Source organism: Oryx dammah, unplaced genomic scaffold, assembly GCF_014754425.2.
Source record: "Oryx dammah isolate SB20612 unplaced genomic scaffold, SCBI_Odam_1.1 HiC_scaffold_16, whole genome shotgun sequence".
NCBI lineage: Eukaryota > Metazoa > Chordata > Mammalia > Artiodactyla > Bovidae > Oryx > Oryx dammah.
In genome coordinates this window covers 35,542,375-35,569,750 of record NW_024070200.1, presented here as the reverse complement: position 1 = coordinate 35,569,750, position 27,376 = coordinate 35,542,375, and the positions used below count along the sequence as shown (strand labels likewise).

At 45.1% G+C, this 27,376-nt stretch overlaps 2 protein-coding genes across 2 annotated transcripts; both read left to right on the top strand.

The window, feature by feature from the left end:
* Nucleotides 1–270: 270 nt before the first annotated feature.
* Nucleotides 271–3,289, top strand: RPP25 (ribonuclease P and MRP subunit p25). Its single transcript, XM_040257294.1, has one exon. It carries the CDS (start codon nucleotides 2,018–2,020, stop codon nucleotides 2,648–2,650), a length of 633 nt encoding a protein of 210 aa, XP_040113228.1. The 5' UTR covers nucleotides 271–2,017; the 3' UTR covers nucleotides 2,651–3,289.
* Nucleotides 3,290–15,668: 12,379 nt separating this feature from the next.
* Nucleotides 15,669–26,304, top strand: LOC120875477 (cytochrome c oxidase subunit 5A, mitochondrial). The gene is made up of 5 exons (XM_040257306.1): nucleotides 15,669–15,891; nucleotides 20,277–20,393; nucleotides 22,448–22,569; nucleotides 23,828–23,950; nucleotides 26,139–26,304. The coding sequence occupies exons 1-4, from the start codon at nucleotides 15,786–15,788 to the stop codon at nucleotides 23,939–23,941; spliced, it is 459 nt and encodes a 152-aa protein (XP_040113240.1). The 5' UTR covers nucleotides 15,669–15,785; the 3' UTR covers nucleotides 23,942–23,950; nucleotides 26,139–26,304.
* Nucleotides 26,305–27,376: the final 1,072 nt, after the last annotated feature.

The following is a 27,376-nucleotide window of genomic DNA, read 5'->3' as shown; positions in this document are numbered from 1 at the left end:
AGGGAACGTTCAGCCTAGGCTCACATACCCCAGTGGATGGAGAGCTCTCTTCCTCCGTAACCAACCGGTTCGGACTTAGATTCCAGCGGTCTGGGGACTTCTCAGGCCCAACGAAACTGATGCCCGTTAAGGCTCACAACTGCCCCAGTTTTACAGAACCTGAGTACCCCTGAGCCTCGCCAAGTGCTGCAAATTCTTGTGTCCTCACCAGACTGCTGCCCTTCGACTCCTACGGCTGTTCCTCGGGGGGTAGGGGGTGGGGCCGCGGGAGCTGCGACAGGCCAGAAACACAGATTCCGAGCCGAAAGCGCCCTCCAGAGCCTCTCTCCCCAGCGTGCGAGCAGGAGATCCCAGAAGAGGGTGGTCATTCATGTACTGGGGCTCAAAAGTCCACGTGCTCTCCAGTCACTCCCAAAGGGCCGTATTGGAGTCAGTCCCGGATTCCAAACAGCAGGGTCGAGCGCTAGGAGATACGAGATACTGAGAAGGCGAAAGCAGCCTGGAGGAGAGGAGGGGGACCCCAGCAGCCCCGTCTCAAGACTCGGCACCAGCTCTCCCGAGCACTGGGATGACCCCAGCACTTCAAGGGCTTCCTGTCCGCCGCAGCTATCAGGGCTCCACCCCGCCACGCCCCGTCGTAGTCACCCCTACCCGGATCAGGTCTGGGCCACCTTCAGTTCTGTGTGTAGCGCGAGGGGTGGAAGGATGAAGGACGAGGCCCTGGGGCAGTTCTAGGAAGAATACAGCTCCTTCACAAACCCGCTCTCTCTCATCAGCAATCCTTTAAAGCCCAATCGCGTCTCTCCCTTCATTGTTCATCTCTCCTGGAAAGAGATCCCGGGCCACTCCCTCGGTCTTGCGGAGTTCCCAGGGAGGGGCACCCAGTAACTGTCCCCGAGATTTCCGTTTCCCAGCTACCTCCCTTCTCCCTCAAAACCTGCTTTTACCCAGCCTCTTTTCTGAAAAGGACCCCACTGGGTCCCAGGGGGCCCGGTTGACTAACAAATTCCACCTGAGAAGAAAGGGGATCCACGTGAGGAGAGGACAATATCTGGCTTACTCTAGGGCATGCAGCTCTAATACTCCACTTTCAGGCATGGATGGAGGGAGCTTAATTCCTCTTGAGAAGGGGGTCTCATTGTTCTCGTCCCATTCATCCCAGGGGACAGCCTGGCCCAGAGCCTCAGTTCGCAGAGCAGGGGTGTCTGGGAGCCTTCAGCTCCGGTCAGGCGCGGCAAGGCTGAGACCTCAGTTCACCGGCTGTCCTGCGAGGACCATGCCGAGACATAGTCGTCGAGGGCAGACGCGGAGCGGAGACGGAGCCAGCGCCTACTACACTCTGCTGACAGCGCGCAGGCTGTCCTTCAAGCGAGAAGAGCGGCTCGGGAGCGAAGGGACGGGGTGGGGGTGGGGGTGTCGTTCCTCTAGGAGTGGGAGAAAGAGGTCCCAGTCCCCAGAAGGCCGCTTTGAAATCTCTCATTGGGAGCGGGCAAGGGGTCTGTGGCCTTCCGCTGAACCGCGGAAGGGCTCGGGGACCCGGCTTGAAGCGGAGTTTGCCCAGCAAACGCAGTTTTTATTTAGGTTGCAGGTTTATGAAGGTAGGCTCAGGGAGGGCTGATGGTGATTATAGGGAAACTTCAGCTGGCAGGTCACTCCTGGCACTGCCATGGCACCCCGCGATGCGCGCACCTCCCACACCCGGGTATCAGAGGACCAGAGTGGATGCGGGCGAATAGCTGGTGAGGCTGGGGCGCCAGCCGGCAGGGCTGGGTAAGGGGCGGGGCCCGGCGGCAGGGGCGGGGCTCCCAGGCTCTGAGGCGGGGCCTCAGCTAAAGGCGCGTAGCACAGGGCGCCGAGATCGCCGAGTAGAGCAGCGCCCAGTGGAGAGAAGTGGAAGGCTAGGATCACACCGTCCCAATCGGTTAGCCAGCGTCCACGCCGCTCCCGCACCCTTACCCCTGCCGGCCCTTACCGGACGCGACCCACCGACATGCAGCCCCGGGGCTGAGGCGGCCCGATGGCGAAGCCCGCGTCCCCGCAACGACGGCGCATGGAGAACTTCCGTAAGGTGCGCTCCGAGGAGGCGCCGGTGGGGAGCGGGGATAAGGAGGGCGGCCCGGGCTCAGGCCCCTTCGCCGACCTGGCGCCGGGCGCCGTGCATATGCGGGTCAAGGAGGGCAGCAAGATCCGGAACCTGCTGGCCTTCGCCACTGCCAGCATGGCGCAGCCAGCCACGCGCGCCATCGTCTTCAGCGGCTGCGGTCGAGCCACCACCAAAACCGTCACGTGTGCCGAGATCCTTAAGCGCCGCCTGGCGGGTCTGCATCAGGTCACGCGGCTGCGCTACCAGAGCGTGCGCGAGCTGTGGCAGAGCCTCCCTCCGGAGCCCACACCGGGGCAGAAGCCTGGCGAGCCAGCCGCCAGTCTCAGTGTACTTAAGAACGTGCCCAGCCTCGCCATCCTACTTTCCAAGGATGCCCTGGATCCGCGCCAACCCGGGTACCAGCCGCCGAACCCCCATCCCGGCCCCTCGTCCCAGCCAACGGCTCCGACGTCCAAGAGGAGTCTAGGGGAACCTGCTGCTGGAGGGAGCTCCGCGAAGAGGTCACAACCCGAGCCAGGTGCTGCTGAAGAGGACCAGACCGCCTGAGAACTCCGGCCTCTGGGCCACCTGGACGGGCTGGATCCTACCCCCGAGCTTCGACCTTGAGACGCATCTCTAGCCTTTCACGCCTTGGTACTCTGGAACCTACAACGTGGCAGCATAGACCCCAAGGCGACAAGGGGGGACCCCAGGGAAGCTTCGTGGTGGGGTTGCTCCTCCAGCTGTGTTGCCTGAAGACACTTTCAGCTTTTCTGAACCATACGGGGACCTTCTTCAGGGAGGGAATGGTGGGCAATGGGATTCTTGAGCCTTTAACCCCAAGGGTTAAAGATTCATGTAGGATTCTTGAAGTGGGCTAGGAAGGTGGAAGCTGAGGAAAGCTCTTGAAACCACCCCACCATTGTCAGCAGAGGGCAAAGGGTTGGAAACCACTGCTTGAGGGCGGGCGATTTTGAGTGGCAAGGGGTAAGGGGCTATTCTGCCCCTCACCCCAGGACAGTTTCTAGTTTTCCTTTCCCTGCTTTTAAGGAGCATCCTGAGATCATGGTGGCAGGGGCGTCTCCATAGGCTCTTTTAACATCCCACTTTCCCCATGCTGGCCCAGAGGGAGAGACCCAGGACAGAACTCTCCATGCCACCTCCCCTGAGCCCCACAGCTGGAGTCTTGCTTCCAATAAAACAAACGCAAAAATGGCTCTGTCCCTGGGTTTTTTCCTAACCACTTGCCTGTGTAGAGACTGCTCTGGTCTGCCCCCTTGTGTCTCAGTCCCCTCCAGCCTGGAATCCTTAGCTTTTGGAGTCTTATGGGTCAGGCACAGAAACTGGACAGCTTCGAAATGGTGCCGGGAGCACCTTACCCAGTGCCCGGTTCCTCCCTCTTTCTCAGCCCTCCCTGGCTAGCTCCAGTAGCTTCAGGGTTTGTGGCCAGAAGGGGACCTTGGTCATCTTATGTGTTACCACTAAGGGAAAGGGAGCAGCATACTGCTTTTCTGGAAGGGGGAGGAAGGGAAGCATCAATGAACTATCCTGGGGGTCACTGCCAAGGGTGGCAGATCCAACTGGGCTCCCTAAGCCTGCAGCCTCCTGCCAATAAACAGCCCTACCAGATGGCTGGCCCAGAGCCCCCCAGCCCCATGAGCCCCCCAGCCCCATGGATAGAATCTACCCTTCACTGCTCGCTCTCTCTCTCTGAGAAAGGACAGCACACCCTTGGGAGAGGGGGAGGAGAGACTGAGCACAAATCCACTGCTGGAAATTACTATTCAGCAGAGAAGCTGGGACTTGGGCTGTGAATCACTGCAGGCTCCCTGATAAGCTGCTGCCTCTGGCCCTGCACAGCTGTCTGTTGAGAGATAACAGCCTTATAAGCCTTTCTGCCCGACTCCAAATCAGGTGGGAGGGTGGAAGGAGTGCTGTGTACTGGAAGCACCCTAGCAAATATGAGGGGGAGGGGCACGTAGCTCCAAGATCATAGAAGCAGACCCTGTCCCCTTGCAACTTAACAGTATCCTTGGAAAGGAGGAGATAGGGAAATATGTAAGTCACTTTGTAGGCAAAAAGCTGAAATAAATCCTTCTGCTGGTAACAAGAGGTAGGTTTCTGCAGTTGATAGAAGGGGCTCTTCAGGGAGTTCACCCTCACCCCCAGCTGTGATGAGCTTTGGATAGGTGGGCCTTGTCAAAGAGACTCTAATGTCTTGTTCTTGATGAGTCCCTAGGGAGAGCCAAGGGATTGGGGTGTGTGAGTCTGACTCTCTCAGGAGCAGCCCAGGAAGTGTGGAGAGAATGTAAACTGTCCTGACAACAAGGTTGCCTTGGGCTGGCACTGGGCATCCGCATCTGAATTTAAATGATACAACGCAGAAGAGGCCCTGCATGGTAGAGTCTTAGGAGAGACTGCTCTTGGTTCTGGAAGAGGGTCAATTTTCCAAGATCACTAGTGTCTAAAGTCCTGATTGCTGGGTCACCAGGACAATGCAAGCTTTCTCACTGAAGATGTCTTGGGTCAGATGAGTCACCTTCCAGCCTAGAAACTCACCCTGTGGTGTGGAGAGGAGAGGGGCATGTTCTTTCCCCACCTTCAGAGTCTTACCCTGCTCACATGGTGGACTACGTTTCTGCCTCCCATGCTAGAAAGTGGGTTATGAAACTGGCTGTCTTTTCTGCACCTTTACTCCATCCCAGAAGCTTCAGTTCCCAGGATTTTGATAGGTGCTCACAGGTGCCAGTGGAACCCAGCATCCATGAATGAGCTCCCCACCCCTGCTTTACTAGATCTTCTGGCCCTGCTAACCCAAGAGGTGACAGATACCCCTATCCACCCTCAACTCCAAGGCTGAGGTGAGAACCTGAGAAGTGCTGGAATAAGGCAGGGAGTGGCCACGGGAGCACCTCAGAGACAGCTCACTTCAAGAACTGACTCGTGGCAGAATGGGAGGCAGTGGGGAGTGCCCTGCCCCACTGTGAGACACCATCTTTCCAGTAGGACCTCTATCCAAGAGCTTTCAGGGCCCTCCTTTGGGGACACTTCCAGCTAGGGGTGGCAGTGAAGACTCACACCCCCAAAACTATCTGGTCACACAATCAGAATCCACTTGGGAACATAAATATATATAATCGAAGGCCAGAGCATGTGGTTAGATGGGCAGTGGACCACCAGCTGGGCCATGAGGGACTTCACTGTTGTGCCAGGTTCCAGTCTAAGCACAGGGTTGGGTGGGGAGTCAGGGGGAGAATCACAGTATAATCACAGTATAATCACAGTTTCTGCTGCAAGGATATCCCGGTCTAGGGGAGAGGGAAAAGAAAGTCATGGTACAGTGCAGTAATAGTGGGAGAAGGGAGTTCTCAGAAGAGGCATTTAATTCACTCAGAGGTACTGATGGAGCTGGCTCGGCGGTGACCAGACAGAGTTAGCCAACTGGACGGGACTAGACAAGGAATTCCAGGCAGAGAGGTGATGTTGCATCTGGTGTTGAGGCAGCCACAAGTGTCTGAACAAAGCTCGGCCAAAGCAAGTGGGACTGGAATACCAGGTGGGAGCTGGGAGCCAGGTCACAAGGAGCCTCCCTGAAGAAAGCGGGGGAGGCAATGGTCTTTTTTCTTTTCATTATATTCCATTGGTCTTTTTTGGTATTGGTCTTTTTTCTTTTCATTATATTACATTGTTATTTTTAAAAATATTTATTTATTTATTTGGCTTCCCAGGTGGCACTAGTGGTAAAGAATCTGCCTGCCAGTGCAGGAGGCATAAGAGACTCTGGTTTGGTCCCTGGGTTGGGAAGATCCCTTGGAGGAGGGCACAGCAACCCACTCCAGTATTCTTGCCTGGAGAATCCCATAGACAGAGGAACCTGATGGGCTACAGGCCATGGACTTGCAGAGTCAGACACGACTGAATCGACTTAGCACAGCACAAAGCATTTACTTATTTAGGCTGCACTGGGTCTTAGTTGCAGCACTTGAGCAAGATCTTTAGATCTAGTTCCCTGACCAGGGCTGGAACTTGGGGCCCCTGATTGGGAGTGGAAGTCTTAGCCACTGGACCACCAATCAAGTCTCACCTTGGTCTGATTGATGTGTGAGAAGGATCCTTCTGGCACCAGTGTAAGTGGAAGGTGAATTGGAAGGGGCCTGACTGCATTTGGTATACTGCAGGGAGGTAGGAGATGGAGCCCTGGTAGTGGGGCCAGAGATGGAGACAGATTTGAGAGCTACCCAGGCTAGGTAGGATTTCATTGCCATTACAGCCAGGATAGAGGAGGGTTACTCTTTGTGGCTTAACCCTAGCTTGGCCAGAACTTAGCCTGCCTTCCTGGCATCACAGGACAGACCAAATAATAGATGGATTTTGGTAGGGAAGAGGGGTGAGTTAGAGGGATCCACGGCTTCAAATTGGTAAAAGCTTTAAAGCTCTTGTCCACTAGCCATGAATCTCCCAGAGCATGTTCCCTGCACAGTTAAAGGAAGACCTGGGTGAGACACACTCCCGCCTGGCCAGTGCATCTCCCCTACTGGCTCCCTTCATCTCCCAGCCCCCACTCGATTTGATCTAGTTTGGATCACTGCTATGCCCATATTGGCCACTAGGGACGCTCTAGTCCCCTCCGTTTCACTGAGATGTAATACCTACAGGTTTCCCAGGGAAAAGGGTAATTGAAGAAAGGGAAGGACGAAATACAGTCACAGCTCCTTGGTGACATCGGGTTTCTTCCTGTCAGAGCTTATCTTAGTTTGTAGTTGTGCCCTCATTAGTGTGAACCTCTGGTTGTCAGTCACCCCAGTAAACCAGAAGCCGTGATTAAATGGATCCTGCCTGCCTTGCTCCCTACCTAGCTCTTGGAATGCAAGAATCCCACAGAGAGCTGTTGATTGAGTGAATAAGGACTGGCTGAATGAGATTTCCGAACTGTTCTGACACCACATCAAAGCCCTTAACTGTCCATCCCCAGAAAGTGGCCAAAGCTTCCCCCATCCCCACCATATGGACCCTTGGGTTCTATCTTCTTTTTGAGAAAGCTAAGGGTCACCATGTTTATGCCTAACTGGAGGATTCTGGTGTTGTTTTTGACTTCTGTTGATTATCATAGACGTTGTGAGTTGAATTGTGTCCCTCCAAAAGGTATTTTGAAGCCTTAACCCCTGGTACCTGTAAATGTGACCTTATTTGGAAATAGGATCTTTGCAGGTGTAATTGATATGTAAGATGAGGTCATACTGAAATAGGAAGAGTCCTTAATCCAATATGTCCTTATAGGAAGAGGAGAAGATACAGACTGACCCACAGAGGGAAGAACAGCATGTGAAGATGGAGGCAAAGATTGGAGTTACGCAGCTGCAAGCCAAGTAATGCCAAAGATTGGCAGTGAACAACAGAAGCTAAGAAAAAGGTATAGAACGGAGTCCTCCCTGGGGCCATCAGAGACAGCATGGTCCTGCAGACATCCTGATTTGGGACATCTAGCTTCCAGAACCGTGAGAAAATAAATTTCTGCTGTTTTAAATCATCCAGCCTGTGGTACTTTATGAAAGCAGCCATAAGAAACTAATACAATATTCTTATCACCTTCAGTGGGAATAGGGAAAAGGAATATGGGGTGTTTGCTAAGGTCTAGTCTTGCATGGTGAGAGGCTCTTTTCAGAGTTCTGCTAGCAAATGTGAACAGATCATATTGAACAGTGTCATATCGAACAGATGATAGGCTTTGCAGGAAATGAGGCTGATTCTGATCTAGAGCAAGTCATTCTTCTCTGAGCCTCAGCTCTCTCATCTGCAAAATGGGCCAGATTGCTGTGGGGATAATACCAGCCTTCCCAATCTTTACTCATCGGAATCACCTAGGGCACTTGTCAAAAATATAGATTGCTGTTATAAATTAATTGGTATAAACTGATTGATTTCTAAATAAAATAGACCTTGTATTACAACTGAAAAAAATGTGTAGATTACATGTTATATGTTAATTATCCCACAATTTTTTAAAAATACAGATTCCTGGGGTTGAACTTCAAAGCAACAGGGTCAGAATCTCCCAGAAGGACCTGGAAATGGGTATTTCAATAAGATCCTTGAGTGATTTTGATGGTTAATCAAGGTTGACTAGTCGGTGAGATAATTTTTAGAAGGACCGGCACACTCATTCTTAAGAGAGACCCAAAGTTAAATCCCCATCACAGGAAAAAACCTTTAGGAGAGCAGCTAGTGGACTCAGAACACAAAACACCCCAGCCCTGGGCCTTGTTTCCTGACAGGAAACTGAGGGTGTGAGGTCCAGTTCAGACAACTACAAAAACTCAGCTTTCTTTGTTTAAAAAAAAATTATAAGGCTGCAGAAAACATGGAACCTGCATACACTGCTGACAGGAATGTTGATGCAGGCTACCTTGGAACAGCTTGGCAGTTCCTCAAAAAGTTAAACATAGACTTGCTTTATGACCCATATATTATCGCTAGATATAATTATGGAAATAATGGAACACATGTGTCCACATGAAAACATGCCTGCAGATGTTCACAGAAGCCTTGTTCATAATAGCCAAAAAGTGGAAAAAACTCAAATGTCCACTAACTGATGAATGAGTAAACAAAATGTGGAATATCCATATAATGGAGTATAACTGCCACAAAAAGAAATGAAGACCTGATTACAACATGGATGAATCTTGTAAACATTATACTAAGTGCAAGAAAGTTGCTCAGTTGTGCCTGGCTCTTTGCAACCCCATGGACTGTAGCCCTCCAGGCTCCTCTGTCCATGTGATTCTCCAGGCAAGAATACTGGAGTGGGTAGCCGTTCCCGTATCAGGGGATCTTCACAATCCAGAGATGGAATCCAGGTCTCCTGCATTGCAGGCAGATTCTTTACCATCTGAGCCACCAGCGAAGCCTTGGAATATTGGAGTGGGTAGCCTATCCCTTCTCCAGTGGATCCTCCCAATCCAGGAATTGAACCAGGGTCTCCTGCATTGCAGATGGATTCTTCACCAGCTGAGCTGCCAGGGAAGTCCTGTGAAAGAAACCAGACCCCAAAGGACATTCATATTTATGTGAAATTTCTAGTGAAGCAAATCCATAAATACAGAAAGTAGATTTGTAGTTGCCTAGGGCTGGTGGGGTTCAGGGAATGAAGAGTGACTGCCATTGGGTATGGAGTTTCTCTTTGGGATGATGAAAATGTTCTGGAACTAGATAGTGATAATGCTTACACAACATAGCAAATAAAAGAATGCTGAATTATAGACTTTAAAAGGATGAATTTTCTGGTTTGTGAATTTTATTTCAATCAAAAATTATATCCTTTAATGATGTTATGATCATAAAAGTAATAACTTAGGAAATTACATAATAAGTATTAATTAATTATGAAAAAGTACTATTGGAGCTCTCCTACCTATATTCAATGGGCTTCCTAGGTGGCACTAGTGGTAAGAACCCACCTGCCAATGCAGAAGACATAAGAGACATGGGTTCGATCCCTGGATTGGGAGGATACCTCTGGAGGAGGGCATGGCAATCCATTCCAGTGTTCTTTTCCAGAGAATCCCTTGGACAGAGGAGCCTGGCAGGCTGCAGTCCATGGGGCTGCAAAGAGTTGGACACTACTGAAGTGACTGAGCATGCATGCACGCACTTGTATTGGATGGTGGCCCCCAACAGGATCACCTTTGAAGGCTACCTCCTCCTGCCACCTTTTCTCCCTGATTCCCAGGTGATCCATGTGGTGTGTTTATACACTCCACCTCCATGCCTTGTCCCTAGTCGCACAACCTGCCATCCCCTGGGAAAAGAACTTTCTACAATTTACAACAGAAAAATGCAACACTCACCATTTATTGAGTTCTATTTATTGAGGTATGTCCAGGCAGGACATAGTATTTTACATGCACTATGTTATATAATTTTCTCAATAACAAATTAGTAGATTCCATCATTATTATCATTATATAGATGAATTAACTATGGTTCAGGAAATTGGAATACCTTGCCGAAGGCCCTGCAGCAGACCTGTAATTTAACAGTAGCAAGAATGTCATTCTTTCAGGTGTCCTCTCACATTCATCTCCTTTTCTGAAGCAGGCTAGTGTTGGGATTCCCATCACTATAAGTCCCCAAGTGAGGACTTGGAAATGGAAGCAACATAGGATCAGTCAGACTAAGAGCCACGAGCTACTTCCAGCCTTGAAATGACAGGATTCATTTTTTTCCCCAAAGCATGCTTAATTCCCACCAGAGAAGATAAGAACTTTTCTTGCATGTGAACTTCACTTTATGAGAAAGTCACATGAGGGAACAATGTCTGTGTCCGTAAAAGCTCCTCAATAATCCCTCCCCTCTGCACACATCAGAGGAAATGCCTCATCACAACTCTTTCAGGAGGAAGACTCTGCTGCAGCAGGAAGCTGATAGGCTGATCAACTGATAATGATGACACCCCTGAGGCATCAAAGTCCAACTGCTGCTTCTCCATTGGGATAGCAAAGGATTTCGGGGCTGAAGATAGAGTCAAAGACCCTGACAGCCCTGGGCAGGAACCAAGATGTCTGGTCTAAACCTTTCCCAGAGGAAGTAGACAGAACGGGCTGCAGGGGCACAACTGGAGGAGAACTTGGGAATAAGCAGAGGCTTCCTGACCTAAGTGAGGTAATAGGCTGAATTCAAAGATGGCCCCCAGGGTTCATGTCTCCTAGTGTACATGCCTTGTATAAACAGAGCTGAATTTGTGAAAGTGATGGGATATCATTCCCAAGGTTAGTACTAATCCATTTACTTTGAGTTAATCAAAAGAGAGATTATGCTGGATGTGCCTGAAGCCTAATCAGATGAGGCCTAAAACAACAGAAAGGGAAAGACTAGAGATCTCTTCAAGAAAATTAGAGATACCAAGGGAACATTTCATGCAAAGATGGGCTTGATAAAGGACAGAAATGGTATGGACCTAACAGAAGCAGAAGATATTAAGAAGAAGTGGCAAGAATACACAGAAGAACGGTACAAAAAAGATCTTCACAACCCAGATAATCACGATGGTGTGATCACTCATCTAGAGCCAGACATCCTGGAATGTGAAGTCAAGTGGGCCTTAGAAAGCATTACTACGAACAAAATTAGTGGAGGTGATGGAATTCCAGTTGAGCTATTTCAAATCCTGAAAGATGATGCTGTGAAAGTGCTGCACTCAATATGCCAGCAAATTTGGAAAACTCAGCAGTGGCCACAGGACTGGAAAAGTTCAGTTTTCATTCCAATCCCAAAGAAAGGCAATGCCAAAGAATGCTCAAACTACTGCATAATTGCACCCATCTCACACGCTAGTAAAGTAATGTTCAAAATTCTCCAAGCCAGCCTTCAGCAATACATGAACCGTGAACTTCCAGATGTTCAAGCTGGTTTTAGAAAAGGCAGAAGATCCAGAGATCAAATTGCCAACATCTGCTGGATCATTGAAAAAGCAAGAGAGTTCCAGAAAAACATCTATTTCTGCTTTATTGACTATGCCAAAGCCTTTGACTGTGTGGATCACAATAAACTGTGGAAAATTCTTCAAGAGATGAGAATACCAGAACACCTGACCTGCCTCTTGAGAAATCCGTATGCAGGTCAGGAAGCAACAGTTAGAACTGGACATGGAACAACAGACTGGTTCCAAATAGGAAAAGGAGTATGTCAAGGCTGTATATTGTCGTCCTGCTTATTTAACTTATATACAGAGTACATCATGGGAAACGCTGGACTGGAAGAAACACAAGCTAGAATCAAGACTGCCGGGATAAATATCAATAACCTCAGATATGCAGATGACACCACCCTTATGGCAGAAAGTGAAGAGGAACTAAAAAGCCTCTTGATGAAAGTGAAAGAGGAGAGTGAAAAAGTTGGCTTAAAGCTCAACATTCAGAAAACAAAGATCATAGCATCTGGTCCCATCACTTCATGGGAAATAGATGAGGAAACAGTGGAAACTGTGTCAGACTTTAGTTTTTGGGGCTCCAAAATCACTGCAGATGGTGACTGCAGCCATGAAATTAAAAGATGCTTACTCCTTGGAAGGAAAGTTATGACCAACCTAGATAGCATATTCAAAAGCAGAGACTTACTTTGCCAACTAAGGTCCGTCTAGTCAAGGCTATGGTTTTTCCAGTAGTCATGTATGGGTGTGAGAGTTGGACTGTGAAGAAGGCTGAGCGCCGAAGAATTGATGCTTTTGAACTGTGGTGTCGGAGAAGACTCTAGAGTCCCTTGGACTGCAAGATCCAACCAGTCTATTCTGAAGGAGATGGCCCTGGAATATCTTTGGAAGGGACGATGCTAAAGCTAAAACTCCATTACTTTGGCCACCTCATGTGAAGAGTTGACTCATTGGAAAAGACTGATGCTAGGAGGGATTGGGGACAGGAGGAGAAGGGGACAACAGAGGATGAGATGGCTGGATGGCATCACTGACTCGATGGACGTGAGTCTGAGTGAACTCCAGGAGTTGGTGATGGACAGGGAGGCCTGGTGGGCTGAGATTCATGGGGTCACAAAGAGTCAGACATGACTGAGCGACTGAACTGAACTGAACTGTCAGAGATACTTTCCTGTTGGTTTGAAGGAATAAATGGTGGTACTCTGAGGGGACCTATAGAGGATCCATGTTGTAAGGCCCTGAGGGTGGCCTCTAGGAGCTGAGGGTGATCCTTGGCTGACAGCAAGAAAAAAACGGGGACTTGGTCCTACAACTGCAAGAAACTGAATTCTGCCAACAACCTAAACAAGCCTGGAAGAGGACTCTGAGCTTCAAGTGAGACCGCAGACCTGGCTGACATCTTGATTTCAGTCTTGTAAGACCCTGAGAAGAAAAATCAGTTATGCTATGAATGCATAACTGACCTACAGAAATGAGAAATAATAAATGGGTATTGTTTTAAACTTAGTTTGTGGTAAATTATCATTCAGCAATAATAAAGCTAATACAGGGACTTCCCTGGTGATACAGTGGATGGGAATCCACCTGCCAGTGCAGGGACAAAGGTTCGATCCCTGGTCTGGGAAGATTCCACATACCTTGGGTAACTAAAGCCCATTGAGCCCATGTGCCCTAGAGCCTGTGCTCCACAACAAGAGAACCCACCACAATGAGAAACCTGTGCACCACAACACAGAATAGGCCCTGCTCACCGCAACTAGAGAAAGCCCGCACACAGCAATGAAGATCCAGCACAACCAAAACAACAACTAAAACAGGTAATAAGGACTTAGAACTGCCCTCAAGGTAGCAGGCGGTTCAGAATTTGCTGAGAAGCCAGCAAAGTCTACCTTTACCAGGAGTGGGGAAAGAAAATTTCTGCAGTCAGACAAACCTGAGCTCAAATCTAAGCACTATTCTTAGTATTTATCAGTTGTGTGATTCTTGGGCAAGTGTCCTTTGAGTCTAGTCCTTCATCCATAAAATAGGGGTAAATACTCACCTCACAACACTGTTATGAGGCTTAGATGGAATAATAAATAGTTTGTAGCTTGCAGTGGCACAAAATTAATTATGATAATTGCTTTTGAAAACAACAACGAAAATATACAATATTGCAGTAGCCAATCTAAGGTACTGCAGGCAAAGACAAGTACAGTACCTTACAATTTGGGACTGGGATTGAAGTGCCATATAGCCAGCACTTTTTGTTTTTTTTTTCTTTTTAGCCGAGCAAGGCTTGAGGGATCTTAATTCCCTGACCAGGGACTGAACCCAGGCCACAGCAGTGAAAGCGGTGAATCTTAACCACTGGACTGCCAGGGAACTCCCAACACATTGCTTTCTTCCTAGAGTTTTTATTTTTTATTTTTTTTAATTTTAATTGGAGTATAGTTGATTTACAATGTTGCGTTAACTTCTGCTACACAGCAAAGTGAATCAGTTACACATATACATATACCCACCTCTTTGTAGATTTTTTCCAGTCCTTTTTATTTTAAAAATATATTTATTTTTTTATATTTTTGCCTGCACTGGGTCTTCACTGTCACCCACCAGCTTTCTCTAGTTAAGGCAAATGGGGGCTACTTTTCCTTGTGGCGCTTGAGCTTCTCATTGCAGTGGCTTCTCTTGTTGCAGAGCACTGGCTGTAGGCACTGGCGTCCCAGTAGTTGTGGCCCACCGGCTTAGTTGCTCCTCAGCATGTGGGATCTTCCCAGAGGAGGGATCAAACCCATATCCCCTGAATTGGCAGGTGGATTCTTAACCACTGGACCACCAGGGAAGTCCCTTCCAGTGCTTTCTTAATCATGAGAGCCCTGCCATCTCCTGGGCTTCCAGTGCTTGGCAATTTAATGACAATTAATTGAAATCAAAGAGGTCATATCTTCCCCAGGTGTCTTTTCAATATTTTGCTGGGAGAAAATGAAGACAGTGCTTTCGAAAAAGATTTTTTATCATTTTCCCAGCCAGGTTCATACCCCTTAAAGCCATACTGCTAGGGAGGAGGCAGAAAAGGGTTATCTGCTGATACCCTAGAGACAGGGCCTAGAGTCAGGAAGCAAAGTCTGAATCCCCATCTTTTCTTTCCTCAGTAATTCCAGGGATAGAGAATGAGGGATAACAAGACAAGAGACTTGTCTCATTAACATTGCATGGCAGCTAGGTAATTCACCCCTGGGGAAAGTGGTCCCGCTGCTGAGGAACTCAAGGTCAGAATGCAGTTAATGAGGCCAAATTAGATGTTAAAAGTCTCGGCACTGGGGACTTCCCTGATGGCCTAGTGGTTAAGAATCCGCCTTGCAGAGGATGAGGGTTCAATCCTTGGTTGGGGAGCTAAGATACCACATGCTGCAGAGCAATTAAGTCCCCAGCGGCCACAACTACTGAGCACACGAACCTCGGAGACGGGAGTGCCTACCCGGCCAACAAAAGATCCTGCATGAGGAAACAGAAGACCCCACGTGACACAACTAAGACCAGAAGCACCCCTCCCCCCCCAAATCTTGCAACTTAATCAACACCCCTCCTGTAGAGACTGGAGGAAAGTATGTCAGGGTCAGGCCGCGCTGCCCCTGCGGCCACCTGACTAGCAGTGGCCACCGCCGGCCAGCAGAAATATCCAGGTGAGTGCTGGAACTGGGAATTCGGTGAAAAGAGCCTCGACTGCCGGCAAGCAATCTAATTTCAGAGCCCATTTGTTCTCTGTAAAGTCAAGTGATTGGACTCTTGAATGCTTGCGGGTTTCTAGTATAAGAAAAGTTACCAATAAGGTCCTTTATACGAAGGCAGTCGTTCTGTCCCACTCTCTTATTTTAGGCTCAAACCTGGGAAGGAAAGAGCAAAGAAGGTATTTTTTAAATTATAATTTGTAGTGTTATTTTCGCATGTTGAGGTGCAGGAGTCGTCTCCCGAGCTGGATCTGAACCGCGCTGTCTATTGACGGCTATTCCCCTTCCTTCTATTCCTTGCTCCACAACGGCCGCTGCCGTCCAAGGAACCAGAGAGGCGTGGGGAAGCGGCGCCGAAATAGTTTGTCCTCAGCGCGCCGCCGTAGCCCGCCGTTGGCCCCGTGATGCCCTCTTTCTGCCTAGGCGCGAGCGCCGCAGTGGGCGGACCCTTATGCTCCGCCCACCGTGCGTCGGTGCGTGAGTACGGCCCCCACGAGCTCCCGAGCGGTCGTGGGCTCACACCCGGCTTCTCTTCAGCCTTAACCTGTGCGCCGCCATCGCCGTCATGCTAGGCGCCGCTGTCCGCCGCTGCTCTGTAGCTGCAGCTGCAGTCGCCCGGGCCAGCCCTCGAAGCCTCCTGCACCCCACTCCGGCCCCCGGCCAAGCCGCCGGTAAGGCTCCCGCCTGCCGCTGTCCGCGCCCGCGTGTCCTTGCGGTGACCTGGGCCCCCGCCGCCACGCGATGGCAGGCTCTCCCAGAGGCCTAGCTCCTGCCTTGCGGGCTGGCGGCCGAACCTGGTGACCGCTTGCCGTTCTCGCCGCCGCCTCGAGTTGTGAAAGACTCGAGGGCGCGCCCCCGAGGCCCCCCTCGGCGCGACTTCCTGGTGCGGGCACCGCGGACCGATCAAATGTGGACCTGCTGTGGGCGCCAAGGAGGGGGCGCAGCGCACCTCCCGTGCCCACCGGACCCCTTCGGTCCCCAGGCCGTGACCGTGCCCCGGCGCTGACCCTGCGGCCACCTGACTAGGAGTGGCCACCGCCGGCCTGCAGCGCTTCGGCGAAGGTGACATTGAGCTCAGGGTAGGGGCGGGGGTGATCCCTCCGGGGTCCCCGGCACCGCCGCCCCCAGCGTCTTCCAAGAACACGTTATACTTCCGTGTGCGACACTTATAGTCTTTTCATCAGACGTATCTAGGTTAGCGTTTTGTCCGTCACTTAACCAGACCACTCTAGTATTTTTAGAGACTGCCGTGCCACATTCTAATTCTTAAAGTTTTATGATAGATCGACGTGTGTAGTTATTTCCTGAGGCCTGGAAGAGGGACTGACTTGATAGATCTTATGATAAAACTCTTATTTCACAAATTGGATATCACAGACCCAGAAACGGGGTTCTGCCTATATGGGGAAGCTTTATGTTTTTGCTTCCGGTTAGAAGCCTGATTGCGGAGTATAAGATGTTCTGTTGATTCCTGTCTCTTGTTCTGCCTTCCGGTTATGTCTGTTCCTGGAGACTTTGTGTCTAGCACTTTTAATTATTTTAACTGCACTTTGATTTCGGCCCATGATGGTAGTATATGCTACATAATGAAATTTGGCCCTAAGCATGCATATTTAAACATATGAACTCAAACTTTTGCTAAGATTAGACAGTGATTTATCTCCAATCATTCTAGCCGCCCTCTTAAGCATAATTCATATACAAAAAACTTTATTTTAGGTGTTGTCCCATAAACCTAAATGTTTGCCACAAGGAGGCAGTCATGGTTACATTCATGTCAACTACTTTCTAACTGTGTGACCTTGGCCATGTTAGTTAAACCCTAAGACTCAGTTGCCTAAGTCTAAAATTGGGATACTATTTAGTAGTTGTGAGGTTTAAATGAGATAATGTTAACTCTCAGCACCTTTCCTGGCACAAATGCTTGAAACATATTTGCTTTATTTTTATAGTGCCTTTCATTTTTGCATATTATAGGTGAGGTTTATTATCATTATGAGACTGAAGAAATTTCATACAATTAAAAGTCAGAAAGGCTTAAGATTCTTGGATGAGGCTCTCCAAGAATGAAAGAGCTCTGGAGGGGTTAACCTGGGGAGCTTCAAGTTTGCTGTAAATAAGTAGCAACCCAAATTTCCTATTTTGTCCCACTTCAGCCTCCACCTTGTAACAGAATTGTTTTCCAATAACTACTGAATTAGATAATTAAATATTTTGAATAATTGCTAGATTCTCCAGCCAACCCTTAAAAGTTACACAATCCTCACCCCTATTCCTTACCCTGATAGGCTATGAAAAGGTGGGAGGAGTTTCTGCTTTCTCTTTCTTGGAGGGCTAAATTTAAGTAGCATTTTTAATTACCTTCCAGCCTTTTCTGCACCACTCCCACATTTATAGATTTCCACCTTTTGGGCCCCTAAACCTTGTACTTCTGTATAGCTGTCTTTGAGCTTGTTTATGTACCCTTTACATTAGTCAGTTCTTTCCATTATGCCTTAGAATCACCACCACCAAAATGCCTGTTCTTTGAGCTTTGTCTGAGCTGTTTAGTTATTGAAGGGAATTAATGAGCCACTTAATTTTTCTAAATATGTTTGCTTAACGGAAAGCCAAGAAGCAGTGTTAGAATAGATTTTTAGATTGTAGCCCTAGAAATGTCCCAGTTTTTTTTTTTTTTTACAGATGGTTCCCTTTTTCTACTCTGAAACCTTTATATAAAAACACCGAGTAATTGTTTTCCAAAATTATCATACAAGCCTCAAAACTAGGTGGAAATGCTGTACATTGGGGGTGGTGTGAGGGATATAATTTACCTAAAAATCAGAATGTTAAGCATGTCCATAACTAGAAGACTAGATCCTGCTTTACTTATGACTGGAATAAGGAATATAATGTAAACCATTGGGAAAGTGTGTTTTCCTCAACCTGGGATCTGTGTGTGTTCCCAGTGCTTGCTTGGTTTTCTAAATAGCTGTCTCATGCATTGTCTTTGTTTTTTAATAAAACCAGTTTGTAATTTGGGACTCTCAGAAGGAAGGTGAACAAATCATTGAAGGTGATCCATTGATCTCCCTGACTAGGATTTGCATTTGTTGGTTATCTTTTTCACAGTTAGAAAACAAAACCACAGTCATCTAGTGAAATCCATGCCCAGCAGTGAGCAAAAGAAATTTGTTATCATGAAACAATTTACTGGATGATTGGGAAGGTACACTTAATAGTTGCCTCTAGGGAGAGAATTATATACTTCATTTTTCTTGAGTAAATACTTAGAAGTGGAATTACTGTGTTTGGTAGGTGTATATTTAACTTGATAAGGAACTGCTTAACAGTTTATACTTCAGTTATATACTTGCACTTTATTCAGTTAAGGATAACTTCTTTTTTGAAAAAGATGGTTTACAAATTTTGGGTGATGGTGCGCTCAAAGGTTGTTTTTGATATGTTAAGCCTTTAAAAATAACTAGAAATTATACCAAGCTCTTATAATTCATACAATAAGAGGTGCAATTTGAAGAATGTTTTATTTCTATGAATTATGATTTCTATAAATAGATTGACACTTCTAGATAAGGATTAATTTAAAGCTACATTGAGTACATACCTACAAGGTTACTTAAGCCCTAGGCAAAACGTTAACCTGGCTTTCATTTTTAATCATCATACTCTGCTAAGGTAGTGGTATCTGCATTTTACAGATAAGGAATATAAAACCTGAGTTAATTAACAACAAGAGAGTGAAGAGCCTAGAAGTATCTGACTGCTAGGCTCTACTGCCTCCTAAAACCCAAAGGTAAAAATTCTTCTCCCACCTCCTGCCCCATTCAGAGGCTATGCAGAAGGAATTTAGATCTCTTAACTCCCAATTCACTGTCCAGTTACAAGCAGAAACTGAAAATGAAAGGCTTTTCATATGGTACTGGAAAAGGGTATATTGATTGGAAGCAGACTGCTAAGGGTGTCCTGTTTTCTTGATAGTGTTATATTTAAAAATCTCACTCCTTAGAAATCTAATAAAACTTTTTTTTTTTTAATTGTTGGCTGCTCTGGGTCTTCATTGCTTCTAGCTGTCTTTTTCTAGTTGTGTGAGTGGGGGCTACTCTTCAGTTGTGGTGGTGCATTGCTTCTCATTGTGACTTTTTAAATTAAGAAAATATATGTTAGAAATTTGCTTAATAACTAGAATGGAGGGAAATCCCTGGCAGTCCAGTGGTTAAGGCTCTGTGATTCCACTGAAGGGGGCACAGTTTCCTCCCTAATCTGGAAACTAAGATGCCACATGGCACAGCCAAAAAAAACATAGAATGGACATCATTTTACTTACTTCTTGGCTGTGCAACTTAAGGGATCTTAGTTCCCCAATCAGGACTTGAACCCAGGCCCTGGGCAGTTGAAGCACAAAGTCATAAGCATTGGACCACCAGGGCATTCCCAAGAATGAACATTATTTTAAATTAGGAATTAATACTGTTTATCATAAAAATAAGTGTATAAAGAAAATTTTTCTTTCCAAAGGTAACCGCTGTTAACAGTTACACACCAGCATTACACATAAATGAGAAAAGCATAAACATACATCTGTAGTACTTTTTGTTTTACTTTTCTGTGCTTATTTTTTTTTATTTGGGGGCTGTGCTGGGTCTTAGTTGCAGTACGCAGGATCTTCATTGCAGCATGCAGGTTCTTGGTTGTGGCATGTGGGATCTAGTTCCCTGACCAGAGATCAAACCCAGGCCCCCTGCTCTGGGAGCTCAGAGCCTTAACCACTGGACCTCCAGGGAAGTCCCTCTGTGCTTAAGTTTTTTAAGATGTTTTTTTCAAATCAGTACATAAGATTTATTTCATTTGACCTGGTGAATAATTTTTCTACCATGACATACATAGCTGATTCAAAACCTAAGCATTGAGTGAATGTAATACCACTGAACTGTACATTTAGAAATGGTTAAGATAGTAGATTTTGTGTTGTGTATATTTTAAGACAAACCCAAAAAAGGAAAAAACCAGTCACGTCCTGCTTCTGTACATTGAAGTTACTGTTCTTCCTCCCCTGTAGCTGCCCAGTCACTTCGCTGCTACTCCCATGGGTCACATGAGACAGACGAGGAGTTTGATGCTCGCTGGGTGACGTACTTCAATAAGCCAGATATTGATGCTTGGGAGTTGCGTAAAGGTAATTGGAACACAGGCATATGTGTCTATTTTAATACAGAATTATGAACTGCTATGCAGTCTTCCATGACTCTGTTAAAAGTAACTACAGTTAACCCTTGAAAAACTTGGGGGTTAGGGACATTGATGCCCACTTGCACATAGAAAATCCATATACAGCTTTACAGTTGGCCTTCCTGATCCACAGTTCTGAGTCCAAGGTTCTCCATATATGGATTCAGATCATGTAGTATTTATGAAAAAACTCTCTGTGTAAGTGGACACATAGAGTTCAAATCCATGTTCAAGGGTCAGCTGTATTTTGAAAACATGTATCATGTAGACTGGGTATTGTCATGCATCTTGCAATTAGGAAAGTTTATAGTTTCCAGAGTAAGTGTTTCCTGTAAAGCAGGGTTTTGAAGGAGGCACAGCTGATGTTTCGGGCCAGACAGACAGTTTTTTGTTGCAGGGGCTGTCCTTTGCATTGTAGGATGTTTAGCAGCATCCTTGGTTTCTACCCACTAGATGCTAACACCCCCACAAACCCCCAGTTGTGACAACCAAAAATGTCTCCTAAGGGACAAAATCATCACTGCTATAGAGATAGGCCAAGGTGAGCAAGATTTAGCAATTGTGTAACTTTTAATAAATAGATCATTTATGTAAGTAGTCATTTGGTTTTCTTCCCCTCTTGGTAATAGTTTTAGATTTTTGTTATTTTTATTCTCGGTTATGATTTATCTGTCTTGTCCTGAGTAAGTGTCCTATCAGAGTAAGCTAGAACGTGTTTATCCTAAATTTGTAAATGTGCATTTAACATGAGTAAATAGCATTAATAACCAAGCTAGTAGACTGATAGATAATTTTAAGTGTAGGCGGTTTATCTCAGATGAAGAATTCATTCTGTGACTATATTCTAGCATTGCAGTCACTGGTGTCCTTTGTTTTAATATTTTAAAATTAATAAAAGCCAGAAACCTAAGTGCTTCATACTTCTCCACAGGCATGTAATGACTCCATTTTGCTGCAACTAGGGAAATTCTTATTGGATAATCTTGAGTAGAAGTAATGAAAAGAACAGTTCTTCATTCCCATTAGAGAATCTTAAATTTTATGATGTGTCATTTTGTGCAGAGCCAAAAGTAATCATGCCCAGGATTTTCTGGTTGAATGTTTATGACTGCACTAATGATTCTCTCTATCACCTTAAAGTCCCCATTTGGGCGTCATTACTTTCTCCTTACGCATTTCCCTGGTTGTTTTTAGATTATTTTTCAGTCAGACCTATTTTAAAGCAGTCAAAGTACATACATTGTACTAAGAATTAAAGATGTGAGTTGAAAATGACTGTCTTGTTTGAAAAGAAACCAGCTAATTTTGAAAATAGTGTTTGCATTTAAGATCACTCTCAAGGTTATTATTTTTTTGGTCATACTATGTGGTTTGTAGGACCTTTGTTCTCCAATCAAGGATCAAACCTAGGCCCCGCACAGTGGAAATGCTAAGTTCTAACCATTGGACCACTAGGGAATTGCCAATTATCTCATTTTAGAGATAATAGAAGGCAATGGCAACCCACTCCAGTATTCTTGCCTAGAGAATCCCGTGGACAGAGGAGCCTGGTGGGCTGCTGTTGATGAGGTCGCACAGAGTCAGACACGACTGAAGCGACTTAGCATGCCTGCATGCATTGGAGAAGGAAATGGCAACCCACTCCATTATTCTTGCCTGGAGAATCCCAGGGACAGAGGAGTCTGGTGGGCTGCCGTCTATGAGGTTGCACAGTCGGACACGACTGAAGCAACTTAGCAGCAGTAGCAGAGATAATAGGGGCCCAGGGACTTACTTGGTGGTCCAGTGGTTAAGACTCCACGCTTCCACTGAAAGAAGTATAGGTTTGATCCATGGAAGGGAAGTTCTGCGTGCCATGTGGTAAAGCAAAAAAAAAAAAAAATAGTGGATCAAATAGACAAGATCACATGTCTATAGTTCAATAAAAAAATATGGATAAGTAAATTGTAGTTTAAGTGAGGATATTCCAGATTGATATGACTCCTCTTTTTAATTTGACAGGGATGAACACACTTGTTGGCTATGACCTGGTTCCAGAGCCCAAAATCATTGATGCTGCTTTGCGGGCATGCAGACGTTTAAATGATTTTGCTAGTGCAGTTCGCATCCTAGAGGTTGTTAAGGTCAGTGAAATAACAATGCTAAGGTTGTTCTGGAAGTAGGTGGACTATTGAATAGGTATTAGCGTATTCTGTATTTTTGAATTTGTTAAAATACCTGAAATTAGTTTTTATATAGTTAGAGGGAATGTACATTGTGGTTATATTCTCTTTGGAGAGTATTTGGGAGAATTTATTCAGGAATTTATCTTGTTAGAATTTCAGCAATCCCATTTGAGAGTTTATCTTAAGGAAATAATTAAGAATGGCAAAAAAAAAAATTGCAGTTTATCTTTGTGCTGCTTGTGATATGAAATTAAGTATTGCCAGTGGCTTCTTAAAATGGGACTTCCCAGAGGAGATTATTATTAATGCTGTAGAAGTGTTTTTAACATTTAAGATATTCATGTTATATTAATTTGTGGTATATCCCCTTTTTATTAAAAAGTATATAGAGAATGATCAAAATGTAAGGATATATACTTTCCTCTCTCTTATTTGATTATAGTTTTTAATTTTTCTATAATGAACAACTTAATGCATTGAATTTTAAATAAGAATTTTATAATTAAAAAAATACACTTAAGGAGACCTAGAATTTGTTAGACAGAAGAATAATATAATAACTTGACACTGTCTTAGTCTATTTGACCTTCTAATATTTGTCTCTGAAGAATGTTGTGACAATATAGGTATAATTGTATATTATGGTAAGTATTCCTCAAAGCTCTCTTGCCTTGGAAATAAGTATTCTCTACATGTAGCTCTCCATGAAAAGACTTTTATATTCTATAGGAAAGAGATGCAAGGTCTGTAAGAGGGAAAGTATGACAATACTTTATCTAAAATGGATAAGATAATTAAGGGTTCTGTGGGCTATCAATCCATTCAGCACCAGTAGTTAATTCAGTTAGGGTCTCAAATTGAGGCAAATTAAGAAACTTTTTTCATGTTAACTTAATTATTCCTGTTGCCTGCTGGGCACATTTAATTGCCATCACAAAATTCTGTCATCACCACCTTCTTTTCCAGTAACTCAAGGCTTTAAAATGTTTCTTTCCCCCTGGATTTAGTAGTCTTAGTCTCCAGGTGTCTTAGCAGTCTACCTTGAATAGTGCCTATGTAAGTTGCTCTCTCTTTTGAACAAATATGTTAACTTAAAAGTGAGTGATTTGTATTCTCTGCTACTAGCCTCTGCATATGACTGAAAGCATTTTCAGCTTCATTTTGTTAATAGAGTCAGCTTTTCGGAGCTAAAGGTGACTATTTTCTTTGCCATCAGGACAAAGCAGGACCTCATAAGGAAATCTATCCCTATGTCATCCAGGAACTTAGACCAACTTTGAATGAACTGGGAATCTCCACTCCAGAGGAACTGGGCCTTGACAAAGTGTAAACCTCATGGGTAAGGTATACCTGAATAAGGCAAGAAAGGATCCAGGGAGGGGTGAGTGAGTGGCATTACAGTATTCTCAGAGAAAGACCTTTTCATGGCTTTGTTAGAGGCTGTGAGCTTAGAGAGTACCTGTGATGATTAATTTAAAGAACTAGAGTTGTTGTTTCTAGTTGTTAACAATTGTTCTTTATTGGTGTAAAGGCAAGTTTAAAAATCTACTTTAAAATCTATATAAAATATTTCAAGGGTAAAGAATAGCATAGGGAATAAATGTAACCATACCCAAATTTTGAGATATTATTTTTGCCATATTTGCTTTAGTTTCTCCCTCTCCCCCAAGAAATGAGAGGTTTCACATAGAGTTGAAGCCTTCTTTGTACCTTTTTCCTAATTCCAGCTCTTTAACCTCTCCTCAATTAAGGTAATCTATTACATACCAGGTATTCATCATGCATGCTTTTATACATCTTTATTTTTAACATCAGGGTTGTATTAATTTGATGCTTATGTTTTTGTATGCCCAAGTTGAAATATAATAGGTAATATTCATTGATAATACATACAAACTTGATACCTTGTGGAAAATACAGACTAGGTAATAAAACCAGTCACAAGATTGCCGAGTAGTGAGCAGTACGCAGAAAATCCTTTGTAAAATAGAAAAAAATACATAAGTAATTACGCTTATATTTATTTTATTTAACAAACACATATAATGTATATAACTCTTATTATGTATGAAGTACTGTTTTTTGTGCTTTATAAACTCATTTAATCCTCATGAACAGTCCTGTGAAGTACTTACTATTATTACACTTATTCCCATTTTACTATTTTACTAATGAGGAAAATGAGGCACCTTATCCAAAGTCATACAAGTAGTAGAGGAACCCACATTTAGACCAAGGCAGTCTGGCTCCAGAGTCCATTGTTTTCACTGTGCCACACATCCTTTGTAGGCATTGTAGTACTAAAGCATTTACTAAGGCCATAGTCTTATTTCTCAGACGTAAATAATGAGGCTTAAATAGAAGGTTTGCTTCCTAAGAGTAAGAAGTTTATTTTTAAAAGGTGGAACTAAGCTATCTTATAAAAGTTTCAGTAAAAGTGGACCCAAGATTATTTAAAAAGCTAGTGTCAGATCCTCACAAGATAAAGAACCAGTGAGCATGGTTAGAGTACCATTCAGTTCAGTTCAGTTCAGTCGCTCAGCCGTGTCTGACTCTTTGTGACCCCGTGAATTGCAGCACGCCAGGCCTCCCTGTCCATCACCAACTCCTGGAGTTCACTCAAACTCATGTCCATCGAGTCGGTGATGCCATCCAGCCATCTCATCCTCTGTCATCCCCTTCTCCTCCTGCCCCCAATCCCTCCCAGCATCAGAATCTTTTCCAGTGAGTCAACTCTTCGCATGAGGTGGCCAAAGTACTGGAGTTTCAGCTTTAGCATCATTCCTTCCAAAGAACACCCAGGGCTGATCTCCTTTAGAATGGACTGGTTGGATTTCCTTGCAGTCCAAGGGACTCTCAAGAGTCTTCTCCAACACCACAGTTCAAAAGCATCAATTCTTCGGCGCTCAGCTTTCTTCACAGTCCAACTCTCACATCCATACGTGACCACTGGAAAAACCATATCCTTGACTAGACAGACCTTTCTTGGCAAAGTAACTAGTGAACACCTAATTCCACACTCTAAAAATCTTAAAGAATACCTACCTTCAATCTTCCTACCATAAACTGAGCAGAAAATGCCTGAGGTTTTGAATTCAATTTTGAGATCTGTTTTTAAAGCTTGCTTTGAAAGAAGAGTCTTAATTTTATCTTTGTCCATCTCTGTATCACCACTGTCTCTTCCTCCTCCCTGAAGCCAGATAGCACATTTTTTGTGAAATGTGAAAAGGATATTTTCTAGCTGCAGTAACACTGTATTTCTTTTACTTAAAAATTTTTAAGAGAGCAGCTCCCCAATACTTTTCTGGTTAGAAAAGAATACTACCTCAATAATTACCAGGTGGATAAACAACAAAAAAGCCAAACAGCTAGTACCTGGTGTGTTGATTTCAGGCTGGATTAAGAAAGAGCAGAAGAGACTACACAGAGGCAGTGATTTCCTTGGGCTGTTTCTCTAGAGGTTATTTTTAGTAAGATTTCTATCTTTTCTTTATTTCCCAGCTAATTTTTCATGTTTTCTCTTACAGATGGGCTTCCCAAGGACTTATTGATAATGCTACTTGATTATAAACAGTCACCTGGAAATACTGATGATAACATATTACCTTATTCAAACAAGTTTTCCTTTGTTGAGTACCAAACCATGTATTGTAACTTGGACTTTAATAAAAGGGAAATGAGTTTGAACTGAAATTAGGTACTTTATGTGTTTGCATTGAAAGGCAGGGCAAAAAAAAAACCATTATAGGGTCATTGGTTTCACTGTTTCACCAAACAGTGAAAACCACATTATATGCTGAGAGAACTGCTTCAGTTCTCTGGAAACCATCCAACATGAGTCAGCTACGTTAACATATTTGGGTGCACTTGCTGGTAAATTAGCTAAAAATTTTTTTAAAGTAATTTTATATAGAACTTTCTTTTTAAAAAATTATTTATTTGGGTGCATAACGTCTTCGTTGCTGCATGCGGGATTTCTCTAGTTGCATCAGGCAGAGGCTTTCTCTTGTTATGGAGCACAGGCTTTAGTAGTTGCAGCATGCTGGCTCAGTAGTTGTGGTGCATGGGCTTAATTACTCCACAACATGTAGGATGGTCCCAGACGAGGGATCACACCTGTGTCCCCTACCCTGGCAGGGAGATTCTTAACCACTGAACCACTGGGGAAGTCCAATGTAGAATTTTCTTGTTGACAGGGCCAGCAAGTACTCTGGGCTTAGAGGGTTAGTTGTCTGTGGGTACAGATCAGATTGTGTACCTTTCCAAAAATGGGTGAAATAAAGTTTTTAAAGTAGTCATTGAGATAATCTTTAGGATGTGCTCTGTAGAAGCCAGCCCCTTAGTGCTTCTCGTCTTCCTACCTGTTCTTCCCTAGCAGTACAGTATTAGCCTTGGACATCAAAGAATTTGCTGTGGTAGATTTGGAGGCTTTCTGCTTAAAGAACTTGAGTAAATGGGTTTACTTCTTGAGAGAATAAAATACACAATCCTGTCTTTGTTGTTGTTTAGTCACTCAGTTGTGTCTGACTCTCTTGTGACACCATGGACTGTATAGTTCACCAGGCTCCTCTTGTCCATGGGATTTCCTAGGCCAGAATACTGGAGTGGGTTGCCATTTCCTTCTCTAGGGTATCTTCCTGACCCAGGGGTCAAACCTGAGTGTCCTGCATTGGCAGCAGATTCTTTATCACTGACCCACCAGGGAAGCTTTATCTTACTTCAGAGGCCTCATAATACTAGAAGCCAGCTGCTGGATAAAGAGGTT